The sequence below is a fragment of the Phalacrocorax carbo genome, chromosome 11, assembly GCF_963921805.1.
Source record: "Phalacrocorax carbo chromosome 11, bPhaCar2.1, whole genome shotgun sequence".
In the NCBI taxonomy this organism is placed as follows: domain Eukaryota; kingdom Metazoa; phylum Chordata; class Aves; order Suliformes; family Phalacrocoracidae; genus Phalacrocorax; species Phalacrocorax carbo.
The window spans coordinates 8,911,244-8,929,233 of record NC_087523.1 but is presented as its reverse complement, the minus strand read 5'-3'; the positions used below and the strand labels follow the sequence as shown (position 1 = coordinate 8,929,233).

General features: G+C 44.6%; 1 protein-coding gene across 1 annotated transcript; it reads left to right on the top strand.

Moving 5' to 3' along the window:
* The first annotated feature begins 91 nt into the window (after nucleotides 1–91).
* On the top strand, nucleotides 92–9,577 carry VGLL1 (vestigial like family member 1). The gene is made up of 6 exons (XM_064462939.1): nucleotides 92–1,806; nucleotides 2,302–4,442; nucleotides 5,270–5,499; nucleotides 6,071–6,487; nucleotides 8,590–8,649; nucleotides 9,324–9,577. The coding sequence occupies exons 3-6, from the start codon at nucleotides 5,289–5,291 to the stop codon at nucleotides 9,362–9,364; spliced, it is 729 nt and encodes a 242-aa protein (XP_064319009.1). The 5' UTR covers nucleotides 92–1,806; nucleotides 2,302–4,442; nucleotides 5,270–5,288; the 3' UTR covers nucleotides 9,365–9,577.
* Nucleotides 9,578–17,990: the final 8,413 nt, after the last annotated feature.

Genomic DNA, 17,990 nt, shown 5'->3' with positions numbered 1-17,990 from the left:
TCATTCATCCTTTAGAAAACCAACATTTTAACAAAAAAATATCGTTTGAATAATATCTAGACCTGTGACAGCATCTAAGAATCCCTTGATTTGTCTTCAATTTTGTTTCTTAAAGGGGTTGTGTTTTATACTACCTTTTTAATAAACAAACTCGTGAACAAAACAAGTCTTTTCTGGTTAGTTTTGAGATGATGTATTTGTCTTACTTTTTTCCTCAGTAAAAGATACCGTAGCATTTGGTGCCCAGTGACTGCAGTTTATAAAGCATGTGTGTTACCATGGCAGAGCTTTCCAGCTGGAGCCCAGCAGACTTTGTCACTAGAACTGTGAGTGTGTGCAGTGGGACGTGGTATCTGTTCCCTCCTGTGGGTTTTGTCACGGACTCTGTTCTGGCGTGGCACGTTAGCCTGGAGGTGAGAGGAGCGTGAGGAATGACCGCAGACACTGGAGTTCTGATGGGGACTGGTTGGGGGAGGGGGGGAGGTGTTAAGGACAAGCAGAATTTCAGTTTTTATTCTCAGAAGTGAAGTTTTTTTTTTCTTTTCTTTTTTGGTTCAAAGCTTAACACTTTGCTTAAAAGGCACTGGAAATCAGTTGCTTCAATTCACAAACTAGAAAAGAACAGGGATGGCAATCCCAATTTTACCCAGTTGACCTTTGGGGTGCTCACCTAAGAGCTTTAAACTGATGCCATCTAAAACTGTACGAGTGCTTTAGCTGCCAACCTAAGAGGAAATCCTTGAATGAGGTCTTGAAAAACTTCAGCAGAAGAAACCTCTACTGTATGAAACAGTTTAGAAAAGGGGATCAAAGAATGAACGATTGAGATGTTGAGGGCACTTGCCCTGCTGGTAGCCTGGAATCCAGTCTGTCTCAACTGAAAATGTGTTTATGCAAAGAGTATGTTAATAAAAGACTAGGCACTGTCCCGGGAAGTCTTACAGCCTGGTATTAAGTTGTTCCGGGAGATGGCAGAGGGCGGATTCATACGCACTTAGGCAGAGGGAACTGGATTCTGCTCTCCTACTTTCTGAGTGAGTAAACAGACTCTTAAGCTACTGCATAAAAGGTATAACGTCACCAGTTTGGTGACTCTAGTTCCACAGTGTATTTTTCCAGCTGAGTCTGGCAAATCTGACCCTGATTCAGCATTTCTGGAGTGGCTGCAGTTTGGTAAATTTGGTAAACTAACTACAAAAACACCCCAAACTACCTGATTCTTGCTACAGCCCTTACAGAACAAGAATGGTATTTTTATTTTCTGAAGATTTCTGTAGTCATTTAAATGGATCCAGTGATGAAGAGAGAGAAAATTGGTTATCTAGCTTCTCTGGGATGGAGAGGAGTGATCTTTTCCTTCTTGCAGATGTTTGTGGATACATACTTAATGCTGAAGTCCTTTCTGATCCTGGCCAAGTTTGGTTCTCTGCTATAACTTGTTTATCATCTTACACTAGAGTCTTCCAAAGTCCAGAAGCTGTCTTCTTTATTGTGTACACATTGTCATAAAAACCCCCTACTTACAATCCTATTTTCCTCATTCCTGAAACCTCCTAACCTGGTTGACTTGTTGGAGTGCATTTCATGCATTCTTAGCCGATGGGCTGAAGGAAACGCCTTGTTCGCTCACAGCTAGAGGCTAGAAAGCGTGTAGGGAGTTCATGAACGCTGCTTGTCTCCTCCTGCAGTCCCTGCAGAGTGCACATAGCCTGCCAGGGGAAGGATCCCAAGCTGCTGGACACAGCATGACCATCCCGCATCTGGGAAATCTGACTGGTGTGACACTGCTAGTGACAGCGAGTTAAGGTAGGAGAACTCAATGATAATTTCAACATATGTTCACTGACTTTCTCAAATATTCCCTTATTTGAAAGATATTTGATGAAAGAGAATGCCTGCTTGTTAAATTACTACTTAATACTTGGGAAGTGGAAATTTTTTTTATTTTATTTATTTTTAAAACTGGTTTGGGCTGATGAAATAGAGAACAGAGTTCCCTGTCTGATGCTACAGTGGTGGGACATTAATAGTATTAGCAAGGGTGAGGAATGTGAAAAATATTGTAAAGTGTTGTGTTGAGCAGTCAACAACCATGTCTCTTAAGCCTGTGTTGACCGTGCACCCTTGTCCACCCAAAGGACAAATAACTTGGACAATTACTGGCACTATTTTGCCATAATTAACCCATTCTGAGGGTAGTGTGGGGTGAGCTGAGTCTGTTTCATCGTGAGCTCCACTGCTATATTTTGACGGCAGTTTGTGGCAGACACAAATTGGAAGGATTTCTGCCTTTTTTTGCAGACTTCCTGCTGGAAGATGGAAGAATGGGAAGTTCAGGTAATGAAGACCACGGTGCACCAAATCTCAGCCCTGACTCTTGGGACATTAGGTTCCTCATGTGCATAGGATCACTGAGAGGGCTGAGATATAACCTAGTTATATCCAGCCTTCTTATGACTACTTGTTGGAAAGCACAAGAGTATTTTAAGGGAAATGAGAAAAAAATAGATAAATGACCATTCTTTTAAAAAAAATGTATCATTTTTGTAGCATTGTAGCTAATGTGGTCACAATTCATACAAGTGTAACGGCTGCTACACACCAATAAACAGTGCTAAAAGAGCTTACAATTACTGTCACGAGCAAGTTAAGCATGTTAATAAAGTGGTACAAAGAAGCAATGGCTAGTTTGCACCGAGTGAGGAACAGGAAAAATAGACCTCTGGGCCAGAGCTAATGCTTTTTAAATTGTATGTTGATGTGTAGTGGTGGAGCAGCGTAGGACGAGCTGGTTCGCTGCTTGCTGTCGAGATGGCCTGATGTAGTCCTTTCTCAGGCCACATGGTTGCTGATGACTTTGCCAAGCTTTCTCTGCCTGGGTTGGAATTTTCCATGGCAAGCGTTGGCCTCCAGCTGAGCCACCAGAAAGTTTCTTAACCTAAACAGTGGGTTCCTTTCTAAAACAAGACTGATTAAAAATAGTGCCTCTTCCTAGCTTGAAGTTCTTCCAGCTGTTTGGCTGGGTTGTGCCAGTTCCTGCTCCCCTCGTGTGCTTTGGGAAGGTGCCTGTAAATCAGGAGGATGGCTTTTCAGTGTAAGTTTCTGTGTTTGGGAAAGTTCTGAAAGACGGTCTTCTGAATCAGATGCCTGTTACGGAGTATCCCCTTGCATTTCCTAACTGGTGACCAAGCTGTGTGTGTCCTGTCTCCACCACTGTGTTCAGGTTTGGAGTTGGGGAAAGGATGCAGGAAGGGCAGATCCTAAAATGAGGACTGAGAAACTCTTGAGTTTGAATATAATTTGGTAGCTGATCACAGGGGGTTAGGGCTAGCTGAGCAACGGATCGTGAGGGGGGAAGAACTGAATAGACAATGTGGGGGAGGTAGAGGTTACAAGCAAAACCAGACACAGAAGTAAATGATAAACATGGACGGGAAGTTTGTAGATGAAGGTTTAAGCATGAAAAGGGGGGTGGATTATGGCTGGATAACCTTAATCCTCATAGCCCTTAATGTCTGAATACTTGGTTTTGCAGCGTGAACAGTCTTTTCATGTCTAAGAAACACTGAGAGACCATTTGGAGGCAGCCTTTGCAGATACTTCAGAATACCCTTCAAGGCACAGATGAGCGCAAGGTTTATTAGGAAGCTTCTGAGGATTGGGGGGGTTATGACTAGAAAAGAAATCAGATAAATGTATCAGAATAGGTTAAGCAGCACTCTGTATTTCAGGGGTAGTTGGCTGGAAACACAAATCTAATGATTCATTAAGTTTTGCATGATACAACTGGCTATTGGCCGAAGGTTTCCCTGGTTTCTGAAAAATAACAGCCTTCTTTCTGCTACCAAGGTAAATCAATTATGCTATACAGTGTGATGAGCTGACAATGAGACTGGAAAATTGAATAGAAACAGCAGGCACTTCTCACTGCATTCATAGCCTGAGCATTGCTAAATATGATTTTGATTACAGCAGAACACATGAGCTCTGGTTGTAGAACTAGCTCCCCTGCGGCCAGAAACTGCACAAATGCATAAAAATGATGCTTCTCCAGGGCAAGCAATGACATTCCTTGTCCTACTCTTACCATATCTGGCAGCAGAGATTTTTAAGGAGAACAAAAAGGAGTCTTATAGTCTTCTGTTGACTTCCTGCAAACTATTTTAGAGTAATTCCTGCCTTAAATCCATAACTTCTGTTTGAGCTACAGTGTGTGTTTTAGCAGTCTTGCTACCAAAGCTTTAAGCAACTGGCAGACCCACCATGTTCCTAGGTAAGTTGTTTCAAACAAAAAAAGGCTTTTTGTTTGTTTGTTTTACTTGAATTTGCCAAAATTTGAATTTCCAGTGATTTAATCTGAGTGTCTTTTTTCTAACAGGTGAAGCAATTACTTACTCTCAGAAGTCTTTTCCTTGTGAAGGCCTGTGCTGACAGTGATCAAGGTACTTGGAACTTTATGTTATCTAAAGTTATTACTTTAAGCTCCAATAAGTATTTTTTTCTTCTTTAATTTTTTTCCACTTTGTCAGTAAGTTTTTTGAACAATGCAAAAACCAGAATTGAACAAAGCATTTTGATAAGTTCACCCTGAGCTTCATCCAGGGCTAACGCCACCTCTGTATTGTCTGAATTATTTGTCTGAATGCTCAGTTCATTTAGCACACTTCTGTCCCCAGGGTGTGTTTGCACAGTGCTAGGTCCTAAGCCCAGGGTTACAAAGATGGATGGAGGCAGGGGTGAGGAAGGACAGCTGGTGGAGAGATGTACCTATTTTATTCTTCAATAGGCCCAAAGCTATGGCGTTGAAAAGTAGCTCATACAAGGTTGCTATCACTCTGGCCCTATGCATCTCTAAGCCGTTCACTGCTTTCAAGATGCAGTACCCCTTACTAATCTTGCATGTTGTACAGTTATTTCAAACTTAGGGCTGACCAGCAAAAGATACTGCACTGAACAAGTTACAGACTAATTGGCCTCAATTTGTCTGGGAAAAATGTGCTTCTGTCACAGTTCTGAAAAACAGAGTACACATTTATTGAAAGGTTTCTCCTTTTTTTTTATACTTAAAGTATTTCATATTAGAGACATATAATAAGGAAACCAGTAAAGAAAAGGTGCGTGGAAGAAGCAGAAACCCAGATAAAGAATCTAATCTTACTTGTAACTGTTCTTCTGGCCCTACCAGTTTCAGGGGCATGATGGACTCGCCACTGACTGTGCACTTCAGGTTGAATAGTATTTCTTTGACCGGTCTGGGTTTTTTTGGCAGGGGCAGTTGGTTATTGAAAATGGAAGACACAAGGAAGCTCTCTCCAAAGCCGTGTAAAAGCAAAGAACCTGTGAAAACAGAATGGGGGTCTCAGAGTGTTGTATTCACGTATTTCCAAGGGGACATTAACAGCGTGGTAGATGAACATTTTTCTAGAGCTCTAAGCAACACCAAGAACCCACAAGACCTGAGCACAAAGCACAAAGGCGAGACTGTTGTCCTGAAGAACGGTGAGCCGCTTTTTATGCGTGACTATGGTGTTAGATGGGGGTGACTAGATTTCACTAAGGAATTTAAGATGCAGCGTGCTTGAATTTGGAACTGTGTGCAAACAGAAAGCAAGAAAATCATGCTTGCAGAGCCCTGGGTATGTAGCTGGGTGAATCCCTGTGCTTGCTGGGGTACTTCCCAAGCTCTCTGTGGGCCTGTTGGCAGGACTGGGTCCTCCTTTTCCAGCCAAGATCTCCATCGCTGTCAGATACGTTAGTGCTTTATGACTTAATTTGCATCTTTGCAAAAATGTGTTTGTCTAAGCTTGCAGTTGGAAAAAACCTACCTATGCTAGTGGCCTGTGAGAAAACACATGAAATATTTTTTTAAAAGTGTTGTTGGTGGTGGTGTAGTCTGCTTTGAGTGTGAATTTGTGTTTGATTTTTAAGATAAGCAGCACTAAAATGAATATTTTTCTGTAAAAATGAATATGCAATCTGGTAGTGTTCCCTTAGAGGTCCATTGGAACTTGTCTTGGAAAAAAGTAGGAAATTATGAGGCTTCAGATGCTTTCTTTCTCTTTTTACACAGATAGCATGTCTCCCCATCAGTGGAATTTCTCTTCACATTGCTCCAAACCATATCTGTCGTCTTCTGCAACAAGCATGTCAAATCCCGGTCTGAATTTTTCTGCTGCTGGTATGGCAGGCCAATACCAGCCATCTGCTCTGCGGAGTCATCCAACTCAACCTGCAGATTTATGGCCCTTCCCTTCGATTGGGACTCCCAGTCTTACCAGCTCAGTATATCATCATGCCTTGCCTGACCTGCACACAGTAGAGGAACCAATCTCTGACAGGAAATATGGTTCTCTTCTTGGTCTTCTGCAACAGGAAAGATGCCTAACATCCATGCAAGAATGTACCATGAAGCAACACTCAAGTTCTGCTTGTATGACTGGACCTGCTAGGTTACAAAATATAAGTCAAAGTTCAGCTCCTGGGGGAGGTAAGGAAATACTTACTATCACTTTATTCTTTGATGGCATCTTATGTACAGAGACAAAATAATACCGTCTGTTCATAAGGTTCTCAAACTGGAGCCATCTTCAGTCCAGCTCAGATATTTTTTTCAATAGAAAACCCACAATTTGTACTGTGGTACTTGGGATTAATTAGCTATATAGTATGGCTTAATCAAAACATGCATTGCCCACTTGCACAATATTTTACCTTCTGGCTTACATTAGGGAGATATTCTAAGCGAATGTAAACATTATTCACAGTGTTGTCGGGATCTCTGCCTTGTAGGCAGCAGGTACAGTGTGTACCAGATGCTCCCGTATGATGACCAGAAAGGGGTGGCCAGGTAAGAGCCCTGAGCAGCCTGTCTTACTGTGCAGGGCGTTGATGATATTCTGAATACAGGATGTGGAATTGCTGCCCTTACCAGAAAGGCTGGGGATTTCTCTCCCTCCTCAGTCTCTCTCTGTAGCTGGAAGGACTAGGGTAAAGGGGCTGGTGGGCCGACTTTGCCTTGTCTCCCAGCTCATTGCTGCCTGCCATGAAGCACCGCTGCCCTCCGTGTCAAAGGCTGCAACTGCTCTCTGCAGTACATTTCCCAGAGCTAATGCAATTCATGCAGGAGCGATGATTGTTTTGTTATTTATTAATAACAATTAGTAGGAATCCTGATGCTATGTACTGCCAGCACAGAGAATAAAGGCGACTGGTGACTGAAGTCCATTTCCTGGGATGTTACATCCCCACAGCATCTAGGAACGCTGGATAAAATTGCTCGCTTGTGAGTAATTTCTGCCTTTGAGAAGCTCTCCGGGATGAGGCTTCCTGGCCTGTTAGCAATGCCTGCATTGCTGTACCCAGATAGTCAGCTTGGCACTGGTCTCCAAGAAAAAGGCTTGTGAAATTGTTTAGGGACTCTGCTGGAAAAATACAGCACCTCCTACCTGGTGCTTCTAGATAAAAAGGATTAGGCATGTGAAGAAGCGATCCTGAGTCATAGGTTTTGAAAAATAACCAGCTGTGAAATACCTACTGGTTACCCAGTTTCTAATCTGCATCAACAGGAATTTGGCAGAAGATGGGCTAAACTACTATTTATATCTGCAGGCAGTCTTATCCACGGCTCCTCTTTTGAGGCTACACCGAAGCTACGTTTTTATGAGGACCCCAGCTTAGGTGTTTTGCTAACTTATTCCTGCTAGAGTGTCTAATGCCTGTCTGTGTGGAAAAGGGAGAGTATGTATGTTTTCAGTTGGAATACAAACTTTCTGCTCATGGAACATAGATTTAGCTGAGACTGCATGTATGCGTGGCACAGGCATGCACCCTAGACTTTTTGCAGCTAGTAAATACAGTCTAATTACTTTAAAGACGCTGTCTGGACTTCTAGGATTTAATTTAAGAGCAAGGTTAGGTGCCTTGTTCCCCCAAGGGGGCAATGTGAGTCTGTCAAGAATCGGGAGCCCAAGGAACTGACTCCTCCAAAAAAGGAGATGGTTCATGAAACTGGTCTTGGGATCAAAAAAGGGAAGCAGTGCTAACAACAGTGGACTCTTCCCCTCCCCCCCCCAATAAAAAAGAAAAAAAAAAATTCAGAAACAAAATGAGTGGGGAAAAATTGAAAAGGAAATTAAACAGGTCTGTTCCCCAACCATCCCCAATTAAAGCCTTTTCCTTCAGGATGTTTACAGGACATTTCTGAATATTTGGGGAGCCTCATAACACCACACGTGTAATGCCATCCATGTGCTTATCAAGCAACCCAAAAAACCCGATAAGAAATGGCTGGCCCGTGTTCACAGGGAGTCTTTGGCAAGTCTCTAGGACGTGTGCATCTAGTCTGGCTGTGGGAGTCCCTGTTTCTTGGCTCTATCTGTTAAATATACTTCTCGTTACGCTGTGTCATGTTTAAGAACAGCTGATATTTATATTTATGGAAGTGTATATTGCTGTGCCAGACAGCACAGAGCTCCCCAGCACCTGTGCTATAGGCTGGGCTGCAAAAGCACAAGGTTTCTTTAAGAATTACTGTCTACTTTTAGCTCTGTGTTTAATCTCTGCTCATCTCCAGTTTGCTTTTTTTTTAAGAGGGGAAAGCAAGCTCTTACCAAGGCTCAGAAAATCCCAGCGTAAGCCATGCCACTACAGGTGAGTAATGAAATCAACAGGTTTGGAACAAATTAGCACTCAGCTATGATGGACAGCTGCCTTGCTTATGCACACAGAATTAAAGATGCTTCCTTGGTTGCTTTCAGACTGTATTTCAAAACCTTGCTTTTCCCTGAGATATACAAAAACCTCCTATAACTACATCAACAGAGGAGGAAAACATTCTATTAAAATTAGATATATTATTTTTCTAACTTGAACTACCTTAGTTTCTGTGGTTATACGATCGTCTGCCACTTCACAGTGCCCATTTTGCACTGTCTGTCCAAGTTTCAGATTGCAGAGAGATAGCACACTGCTTGCTTTGTATCTCAAGCACCTCGCTTCAGGCTGAGGGCCCTGTTGGACCTGTGTGTTAGCATTACTGCTGTCGTCACCAACAAACCCACCACACTGCTAGGAGAGTTGTTCTAAGAAATTATTCCCAAAGCATTCAGGCTTCCTTACTTTTATTAGTCTCTTGAGACTCTGTCATACCCTGATGTTGATTCTCTGATATGCAATATTTTGGGATACTTTGGATGGATCATTCTGGTTATTCTAGTACGGGCCCTCTTGCATCAGACCCAGAGGTGCAATTTTGTTTGCACAACATCCTAAGAGATTTCATGGACTATGCTGTTTGACTGTTCTGATACTGCTGTGTCTTTCAGGTATTCAGATTCATGACAGAAGACGAGATTTGTACTTTTAGCAACTGGATGTTTCTACTTTATTCTGAAAGAGAAAGTTCTTGCTGTGAACTTTCATTGTTTGCACCTGTGAATCAAGAAGAAATGAACCGCGGCTATTCTGTCCTTTTTATCTCAGTTGGAAAAATACATGTACTAGTTAGTATGAAAAACCATCTTTTTCTATTCAGTAAATAACTTCTAATAGCTGTGGTATTAAACCTGACAGTACATTTGTTGTGAAGAAGTATCGTCTACTTAAGGGTTTTCACGTAGTCCTCTCCAAAAGAACTCTTAGCACTTTTAAATCTTCCTGTGTTTATTCATTTACCATCTCTTGGTAAGAAGCACAGTCCTTATCAATTCAGTGAGTAACTGATAGCTGCTGGGATGCGGTTAGCATAAATTCAGTACTGCAGCTTCTTACCTTGATTTGATACCTTGATATTCTTGAAAATAGTCTTAGATCATGGGCAAGAGACTTGAAGACAACCACAGGTCAGTGAAGCACATTATTGTATTTACGTCTCAGAAGGACAGTAATTTGTAACCGTACTTGCAAGCCACAGGGACATTCTTCAGAAACACTATATCAGGCATATGCCCGAAGGCTCTGTTTTGCCCTCTCATAATGTATAATCACTCTCTAGAAAACAGTGAATTAACACTAGACCTGGGAGAAATTCTGGGCCCTCACTGGATGCGGTTAAAATACCACTGGGTAAAGGCTGGAGGTGGGAATGGTCTGTTTTCCCAGGCTCTCTGCAGGTGTAAAAGGTTCTTTTTCTAAATAAACCCTGTGTGGTTGAATTTTAAATTATTGAGCTTGAAGGGCTCTGTCACCAGAACAAGCAAAAACCCCACTGTTCGTGGTGTCTGCGCCCCAGTGACCTCAGAACGGCTGAACAGGGGTGGGAGGGGGGATGTCTTGATGCTGCTCCGTGCAGCAGAAGTGGCAGCCCCGAGCTGTGCATCAATCCTGCACATTCAGATCCCCGCCTCGCTTCACCACTGACCCTTGGCAAACACGTGTGCTGAAGCTACTGTGAGTAGAACCTCATGTGACTGATGCTCAGGTTTGGGTACGTCATCAGGCCCACAGGTAAGCAGTGAGAGAGACTGCTTAGCCTTTTTTGTAAATCCTAAGGATAAAAAGGCTTTGGGTTTATATTTTCTTTCTTCATTAGCTATACATAAATATAAAGGAGCACACTTAACTTTATCTGACAGCTCTATGCAGTTGTTTAAGGAAAGTTGACCTTTGAGACCCTGGAGCTTGTGATTTACAGGACAAATCCTTCGCTGGTCTGAGTGTTTGTGGCTCTGTTTACACCAGATATCTATGCTGCCACTGGTCTGCTTCAGTTATAAAACCTTGTAATTTTGCAAATAATTTGAGTTCAGCAACTTTAGATGTTCACTGATGTTAAAAAAAAATTTTTTCAAATCCCAGTTTGTATCATACAAACTTGCTTTAGCATATATGTGAGCTAGAGCAGCCTGGAATCACATACAAGAGGAACCATTTTAACTAAGTTAATAAAAGGTAGGCCAACAGCCTGTCTTCCTAAAGATAAGCACTGAAAAATCACTTGGTTTTAATGCTTCTACAAAATTGCCTTTCTTCTCTTTTAAGTTTAGGAACACCTCCTCAGTTTTCTTTTGTCATCCACAAACCACTTCATTCTCTGGTTTTTAGTGCTACATTTCAATATAGTCTAACTTCCTCTATGGGCCAAAGCAAAGGTTTCCAAGCCGCTCTCCGTACATCTGTCTTACCAGTGAGTGCTGTAATTCCAGTGAAGTTATTGCTTCAAAATACCAAAAAAATCTATATGTTCTTGAAATTTAGTGCTTCTTGGAGCAGTTTGGTCTTGTGCATGTTACGGCTGGGAATGTGGCTTACAGAGCCCGTGTTTCCAACCCTACTTGGTTGATTCACCAGACAGTGCAGGGGGGTAAAAAAAACCCTTGTTTTTAAATGCATGTCACTTATTGTGAGGACGCAGGGCATCACGGATTCTGCCTTGACACGGGAACACTTTGAGCCATTGCTGCAAGGTTTGGCAAGGCTGTGTCCCTGCCGTCCAGCTGTGCGGCAAACCTGGGGAAAGGGAGTGCGTGCCCGGGCAGCACAAGGGCTGGGGTCTTGTCCCAGACCCCCCTCGCTAGCGCTGTGCGCTGGGCTCTGCACTGGGTGCGTGGGTGCTTGCTGTCTTCCCAGGCTGTTAGAGGAACGGTGACCCTGGGGTAAGGGCTGGGGGACAGGCTCTGCTGCTCCGGCGTTTTCTTTTACGCCACCGCAGCATCGTGCGTCAGGGCGTGCCTGGGTTTGTAGGCATCCTACTTCTCTTCGGCAATAAACATAGTTAACAACGCATCAGTGCAATTTGTCTTTAATGATTTAGTATGGATAGAGCTTTGAACATTTCACAGCAGTTCCCTACCTTAGGTAGGCTCTTATATATACATGCTTATATATGTTATATATACATGCATATATATATTTATATATACACATATATATTCCTCTACAATATCCTTTGTCCAGAGTGGAGTGTTTGCTTTTCGCTCAGGCTAGTGCTGTGTTCCTGATGCTGCCGTATTGCTGCCATGCTCCAATGACGGTGTCTTCATTCCCATTCAGGACATGCACTGTTTTGCTCAGAAGGACTTGGCAGACAGCACGCTGCATTCAGCAGCTGCCATCTGGTACTTCCCACGGTTATTTTCAGTTCCTCCTCTGAATACAGCAATCATGGTGGTGATGGGAGGAGAAGGGATGCGGGATGTACCCGTTTAAACAGCTTCCGACTCCTGGAACGCTATCGCACCTCTGCAGAGACAGCCCAGAAGGACAAACACGGGCCGGGCGTTACATTTTCTGGTAACTTACTGACCCTGTGGGAAACTGCTATTTGCCTTCATTTGGGTACCACTTGTAAAGCTCTAGTCCAGGAATAACTTCTTTGCACAGATGGTTTTTCTCCCACCTTTTTCTGACAGGCAGATGAAATGCAAACTACATGCTCTGTGAGCCCTGTTCAGGGTTTAATGCAGAGAGAAAAATACTGAAGTGTTTGACATGCCTAACCTGTGAGGAGTCTGGGGCTTTTTTAAGAAGCTGCAGGAACTGTTGTACATTTTTTCACCATACATGTCCCAGGACACGGCCATTTTCTTCCACGCATCTCGTGTTTGCAGGCGCCTTGCTCCGCCTTCTTGTGCAGGATGGCCCTGGTCCAGCTCCTCCTCTGATGGTCAGATAAACCTTGTGGGTGGCTGGGAGCAGAGCGGCTGGCTTAGCTACTCCACCCCATTTTAGTCACTCATTAGCAGTGTTAAAAATAGTCCCGGACTGCAATGACAAACAAGAGAGATTCTTTTGCTATTAAAAAAATAAAAGAATGCCACTGGGTAACTTGGCCACAGTCGAAATGGCCTCTTCTGGGCGCTCATTGCCTCCCTTCCCCATCAGCCTAGCTTTTTACTCGAAGTCAGCCTAGTTCTGAAACGTCCTGGAAATGTGTCAGAGATGTGACAGTATGTTTGCATTTATGTTATTCCTAATTTTGGATGAGCAGCTGAAAGAAACACAAATTTTCCTGTGTGCGCTTGGGCTGGAGGTGGCAGCGCTTTGCTGGGGAGCTGGGTTCTCTGCGGGGTCACCGCGAGAGGGCTGGCAGCCCCCAGGCCAGTGGACCACCATCTCGCAGTGATGCTATCTGTGGAAAATGGCCGTAGCTGGTGGCCCTCACCCTGGAGCTGATGTTCCTCATCCCTTTGAGAAAAGAGAACCCAAGCGGCTGTTGCTTTCATTTTTATTCAGGTGTCAATTAATTTGCCCCATTGCAGGTGAGAAAGGGACGTGGCACACAGTCGTTCGTAAACACTCACTCATCACTGGAATTTTTAACCATCTCGCGGTTTTTAAGTCTCTTTTCTGGCAGGTTCTGCCAAGCAGGAGAGTCCTGCTCCTGATGAGGGGTTCAGAGTCACCTGGCAAGGCTGAGACCTGGCTGGAGCATGTTGGCACTGGTGAATTTGTTGTTGTCTGAACTAAAGGTGTGATCTGCACCCTGCGCAATGCTGCGAAGGTCAGGAAATAGGGGTGATGTTTGCAAGTGCCCCAAATTATATTTTTCTAAAAGAAAAATAATCTTGGGTGGTTCACATGGGAAAGTTCTGAAAGCATTAAAGAAAGCAAGTAGTCTGGGGGAGCAGAGCTGTGAGTTCATGGCGTCCTTCCCCCCCAGCATGGACAGCAGAAGCACGGGCAGAAAAGGGCTTGCAGCCTGACCAGAGAGGCTTTCACCTTCACTCGTGAATGTGACAGCTCCTCCTTCCTGCGTGGGTGAGCTCCCAAATCCCTGCAGGAAAGCAGCAGTCAAACCAAGCCAAGCCTTTTCTACCCCTTTCTGAAGGGCTGGCTCTGCTTGCTTCATTTCTAAGCAGCCTGGAGAGCCTTGCAGGCTGCCAGCCCTGCCCCTGGGCAGGAGGAGCCTGGCAGGCTGGTGCTGCCGCCTGCAGCCACCCCGGCCGGAGCTGCGGCAAGGAGGGGTGCTGGAGCCAAACCTGCCTGTCCCATCAGTGCCTCTGCTCAGCACAGGGCTCTGCCAGCCTTTTCCAAAAACGGTGTCAGTAAAAATGCCTTTTAATTTTTGTGTGTGTTTGGGGTTTTTTTTTTTACCCTTGGTCAGATTTATGACTAAGTGACCATTTGGCCTTGGTACAAATGAAGGCGAACCCAAAATAACTAGAAGAGGCAGTTGCCTGGGAAGGGTAAAAGCCTTGTTGCACTGCAATCTAGAACCAGCCCTGCTTTCCTCTACTGTCTGGTTTAAAACACTATGGTTTGGGGTCAGGGCTCTCATCTGCTGATCCACCGAGACCTTGGTACTCCCCTCCACGTTATCATATCTCGTTACACTTGGATGGTTTCAGCAGAAAACTGGTGCAAACCAGTTGTTTGGGTGCCTTGGTTGCTGGGAGGAGGATGCTCTCCTCATTTCAGTATCACACACCATGTCAGAGGGCTGTGTGTTACCGCACTGGCAATATTGCTGTGCAAGCAACTCGGCTGTGGTCACATCATCCAGATCTCAGTTTCTTTGCTGAAGGGGTGCAAAGGCAGCTGAGGGGTGGGAAGTCAGCAGCTGGGCTGTGGCATGGGGTTGTAGGGCTCTCTGGGCCACCTTGGAGGATGCTTTTGGGCAGCTGGAGCCATAATGGAGCTGGCTGACCGAAACTGGCCATGAGCCAGCTCAAAGGTGGTGTTACCCAAAACATGGCCCAGTGAGAGGCCATCATGAACCGGGCTGAGCTTGTCAGCACCCACGCTGCCGGTTCACGCGGTCCCCGCAGCCTGGTTTCTCAGTGGGGGTTAAGCTGGGTGCAGCGCTTCCTGTGAGCAAGGCTGGCCCTGCAAAGCCCTCGCACCCCAGAAAGCTGGCTCCTTCCCTGACCTCCATCCTCATTTCTGTACCCCCATCTTCCCCCATCACCCTAGCCTGGGCTTTGCAGGCTCAGGGTTTGAGCCTGAACAGAGCAATTTGTGTTTTCCCTGTCTCTCTCCCTCCACCTGGAAGATGCTAGGTACAGCACATGGCTATATAAATATTATCAAGCAATATTTCATACTGAAATGCAGCAGTATTTCATTTGTTTACTACCTTCCCACCTGAGACAGGGATAAAGTAACAGCTCTCTCCCACGATTAAATAAAAAGTTTCTACGCTCAGCATTATGACTCACGTTAGCTCCCAATGCTGTACACTTACCAAAGAGAAGTGTCAGTTTAGGCAAATCCCTCTGCCAAACGAAAAAACAAATTGAGCGGATGGAAGGAAACTGAATGTACTGAACACCCAAAGGGCATGTCTGGTAACTGAGTACAGCCTAAAATAATCCTGTACTGGCTGCCTGTTGCACGCTGCCTCCCCGTGCCTGGATGGCTGCAAGTGACTCCACCGGCAGCGGAGAAGCACCCCCGCATGCACAGGCTTTATCTGTTACACCATGTTCGTAGGCTCAGAGGTGACTCAAGTCTTGCAGATACCACTGAATGATGTAGTCAAGGAACAATGTTTTGTTCTGGTCTTGCAGAAGATCAACCTTTTATTGGTCTTTAGAGATTAATTCCCATGAAAACCCTGAAAGTCTGTTTGTTTCAAAGCCCATCCAGCTACTGGCCCCACAGAACAGTCCCCGCGTCTGGCTGGGTCTCGTGGCTCTGGAAACCAGGACCCCTGGATTTGTGTAGGTTGTAGAGCAGTATGGGCTAATGCAGCATAGCCATGTTCTCAGGAGGGCAGGGAGGAATGATACCACTTCTTGCAAACTACCCAGATATCGTCAAATCTCAGGTGTGTGCCTGATAAATGATATTTAACAAAAGTTGCTATATGCAGCTCATCAGCGTGAGGAACACTGTGTGCAATCTGGGTACTGTACTCAAATCACTCCAGAGAAAAACACAAGGGCTAATTAAAAAAGATGGGCAATTAGGAAAGTCCTCCAGCTGGACTTTTCAAGGCATAAAGGAGTTGGGTTTTTTTAAATAGAATAAGTAGATTTTAAGGCAAATCTACTGTCTTTAGTCAAGCTGTCACATAACTAAGACATTTGAGACGTGTGATACTATCACAGTTCCACCTACCACATATTGTTTGTTGGTGCTGGACTAGTGCCATGTTTTAAGAAAAGATTAATATCGAAATACTCTTTTTCCCCTAAGGTTAAACCAGTGACTGCTGATTGTAAGTGTGCAAAGAGCAGCCAGGCACTATTTTCCTTGTGAATCATAAAGGTACTTTGCTACAACAGCAGCATCGAGGACTGTGCTGCGTTAGGGGTTGGCGGCTCCCGAGGTCTCTGCGTAGCATGAAGGTGAGTGACTTATTCTGAGTAAAAGGGCTGGGGCAGGCGGTGTTTCTGCTCTACTCAACACAGGATCTCAGCACCCTCTCGCTGACCTCGGTGTTTGCCAACAGAGTGTGAACAATTGCCCAACGCCTGCCCCGGGCAATTTGGAATGTTTTTCTGGGTTTGTCCAAATATGTAGGACCAGGATCACCGTTGCTCATTTGTTGCACATTTGTTCCACTTCTTGCAAAAAAAAAAAAAAAAAAATGCTGGAGGATTCAGTTTACTGGATGGATTTGAGGCACAAAATCCATACGCACTGTCTATAAGTGGCATATTGAACAAAGCTGGTCAGTGCATGACTAACACCTGCCCACACCTAAGCAGGGCTGGAGGGTGAGCTGGTCTGATGAGGAGGCTTCCAGGTCTGTCGTTCAAAACACGTTGTTACGGACCTCTTGTCTCATGGGAACACCCGTGGGATGGTGCGACGATGGGGAAGATCAGGAGGCAAAGCCACACGGGAGCTCACAGCCACGGGCAGGCAGTGAGTCAAGGGATGCAGCACACGCTGTCATCCCGCAAGGCATCCCCGTGCAGCATCCTTCCAGCACAGGCACAAGCGGTGACCCACCTCCCTGCACAGAAACCCATTGTCTCCCACAGGCTGTGAGGCGGTATCCCAAAAAGTAGGTGGTATTTTTTTTATTATTATTTTTCCTTGCTTACATAGGAAAGCAGCCTGGAAATACTGGTGAGAAATGAGAGTCTGGGAAGCAGCTTTGGCATCATCCTGCAGGGTGCTGGCACTGCCCGGGCTGCATCAGGCTGCCAGGTTGGTCTTCTTCTAGGCAGATTTCCCACACTGACAGGCTGTAGGGCACAAAACAACTGTATAATAGTGACTAATGAGAATTGCTGCCTGTCTCCACACAGAAATGCTTGGGAAGGGAGGGGTTTCAGGCAAATAAGAGCCTTCTCTATCGCTCATCCTTGCCTGGGAAAAATGTTTTATGTGGCTTTGCAGACTGGGGAGCACGGGAACGTAAAGCCAGGTTTATTTCCATGTGCATGTCAATCCCCCTCGCCTCTCATACACACAGCTGCAGCGTACACAGAAATTTGCTTTAATACAGCCTGAAAAACCCAAGGATCTTCTGGCCTGGCTCTGGCTGCTACGTGTATGAAGGCAGATACACACTTCCTCGCATGCAGCAGTGCATCAGGAGCTTAAGCCGTGGCAGTCCTGCCTGTGCCTCCGACTTTGTTTATGTCAACAAGGGCAGGAATGTTGCACATCTCTGTAGATACAACCAAAGAAAAAAATTAGTGCATCTAGTCAATCTGGCTCAGTTTGAGCAGTTCTGGGATTGTGTTCTGAATCTTTTTTAGCAATCTTGAAAGGATAGAGAGAAATCTGTAATTAAATCAATACATATGTAAACGAGCATCTGCCACAGAACCAGTTTAACTTCTTTGTGTTAAACATGTATTTCTGTTGACGCATTATTTGTGACATATTCTTTGTACATAAGGGTGTTATTAAATTGGATTTTGGCTTGATTTAAGCAATTAAATGAGTCGAATCATTCTATGCATTTGCAGATTTTTTAAGCTGTTGTGTTGGCTCTTGATGTGTGTTCTTGAGACTGCGTCTCAGCTGACAGCTACTTTTATGATTTATGATTATACAGAAGTAGGTTTGGGTAAATCCTGCTGCTGATAAAATATCAGTGTTCGGGTTTTTTCTCCCCAAATGTAGCTGGATATGAAACTAAGACCCCT

Bases quoted from the DNA above. Each gene is read 5' to 3' on its own strand.
- VGLL1 (XM_064462939.1), top strand. From the start codon at position 5,289: ATGGAAGACACAAGGAAGCTCTCTCCAAAGCCGTGTAAAAGCAAAGAA. The intron at 5,500-6,070 runs GTGAGCCGCTTT...CTTTTTACACAG, and splicing joins GACTGTTGTCCTGAAGAACG to ATAGCATGTCTCCCCATCAG. The intron at 8,650-9,323 runs GTGAGTAATGAA...TGTGTCTTTCAG, and splicing joins CGTAAGCCATGCCACTACAG to GTATTCAGATTCATGACAGA.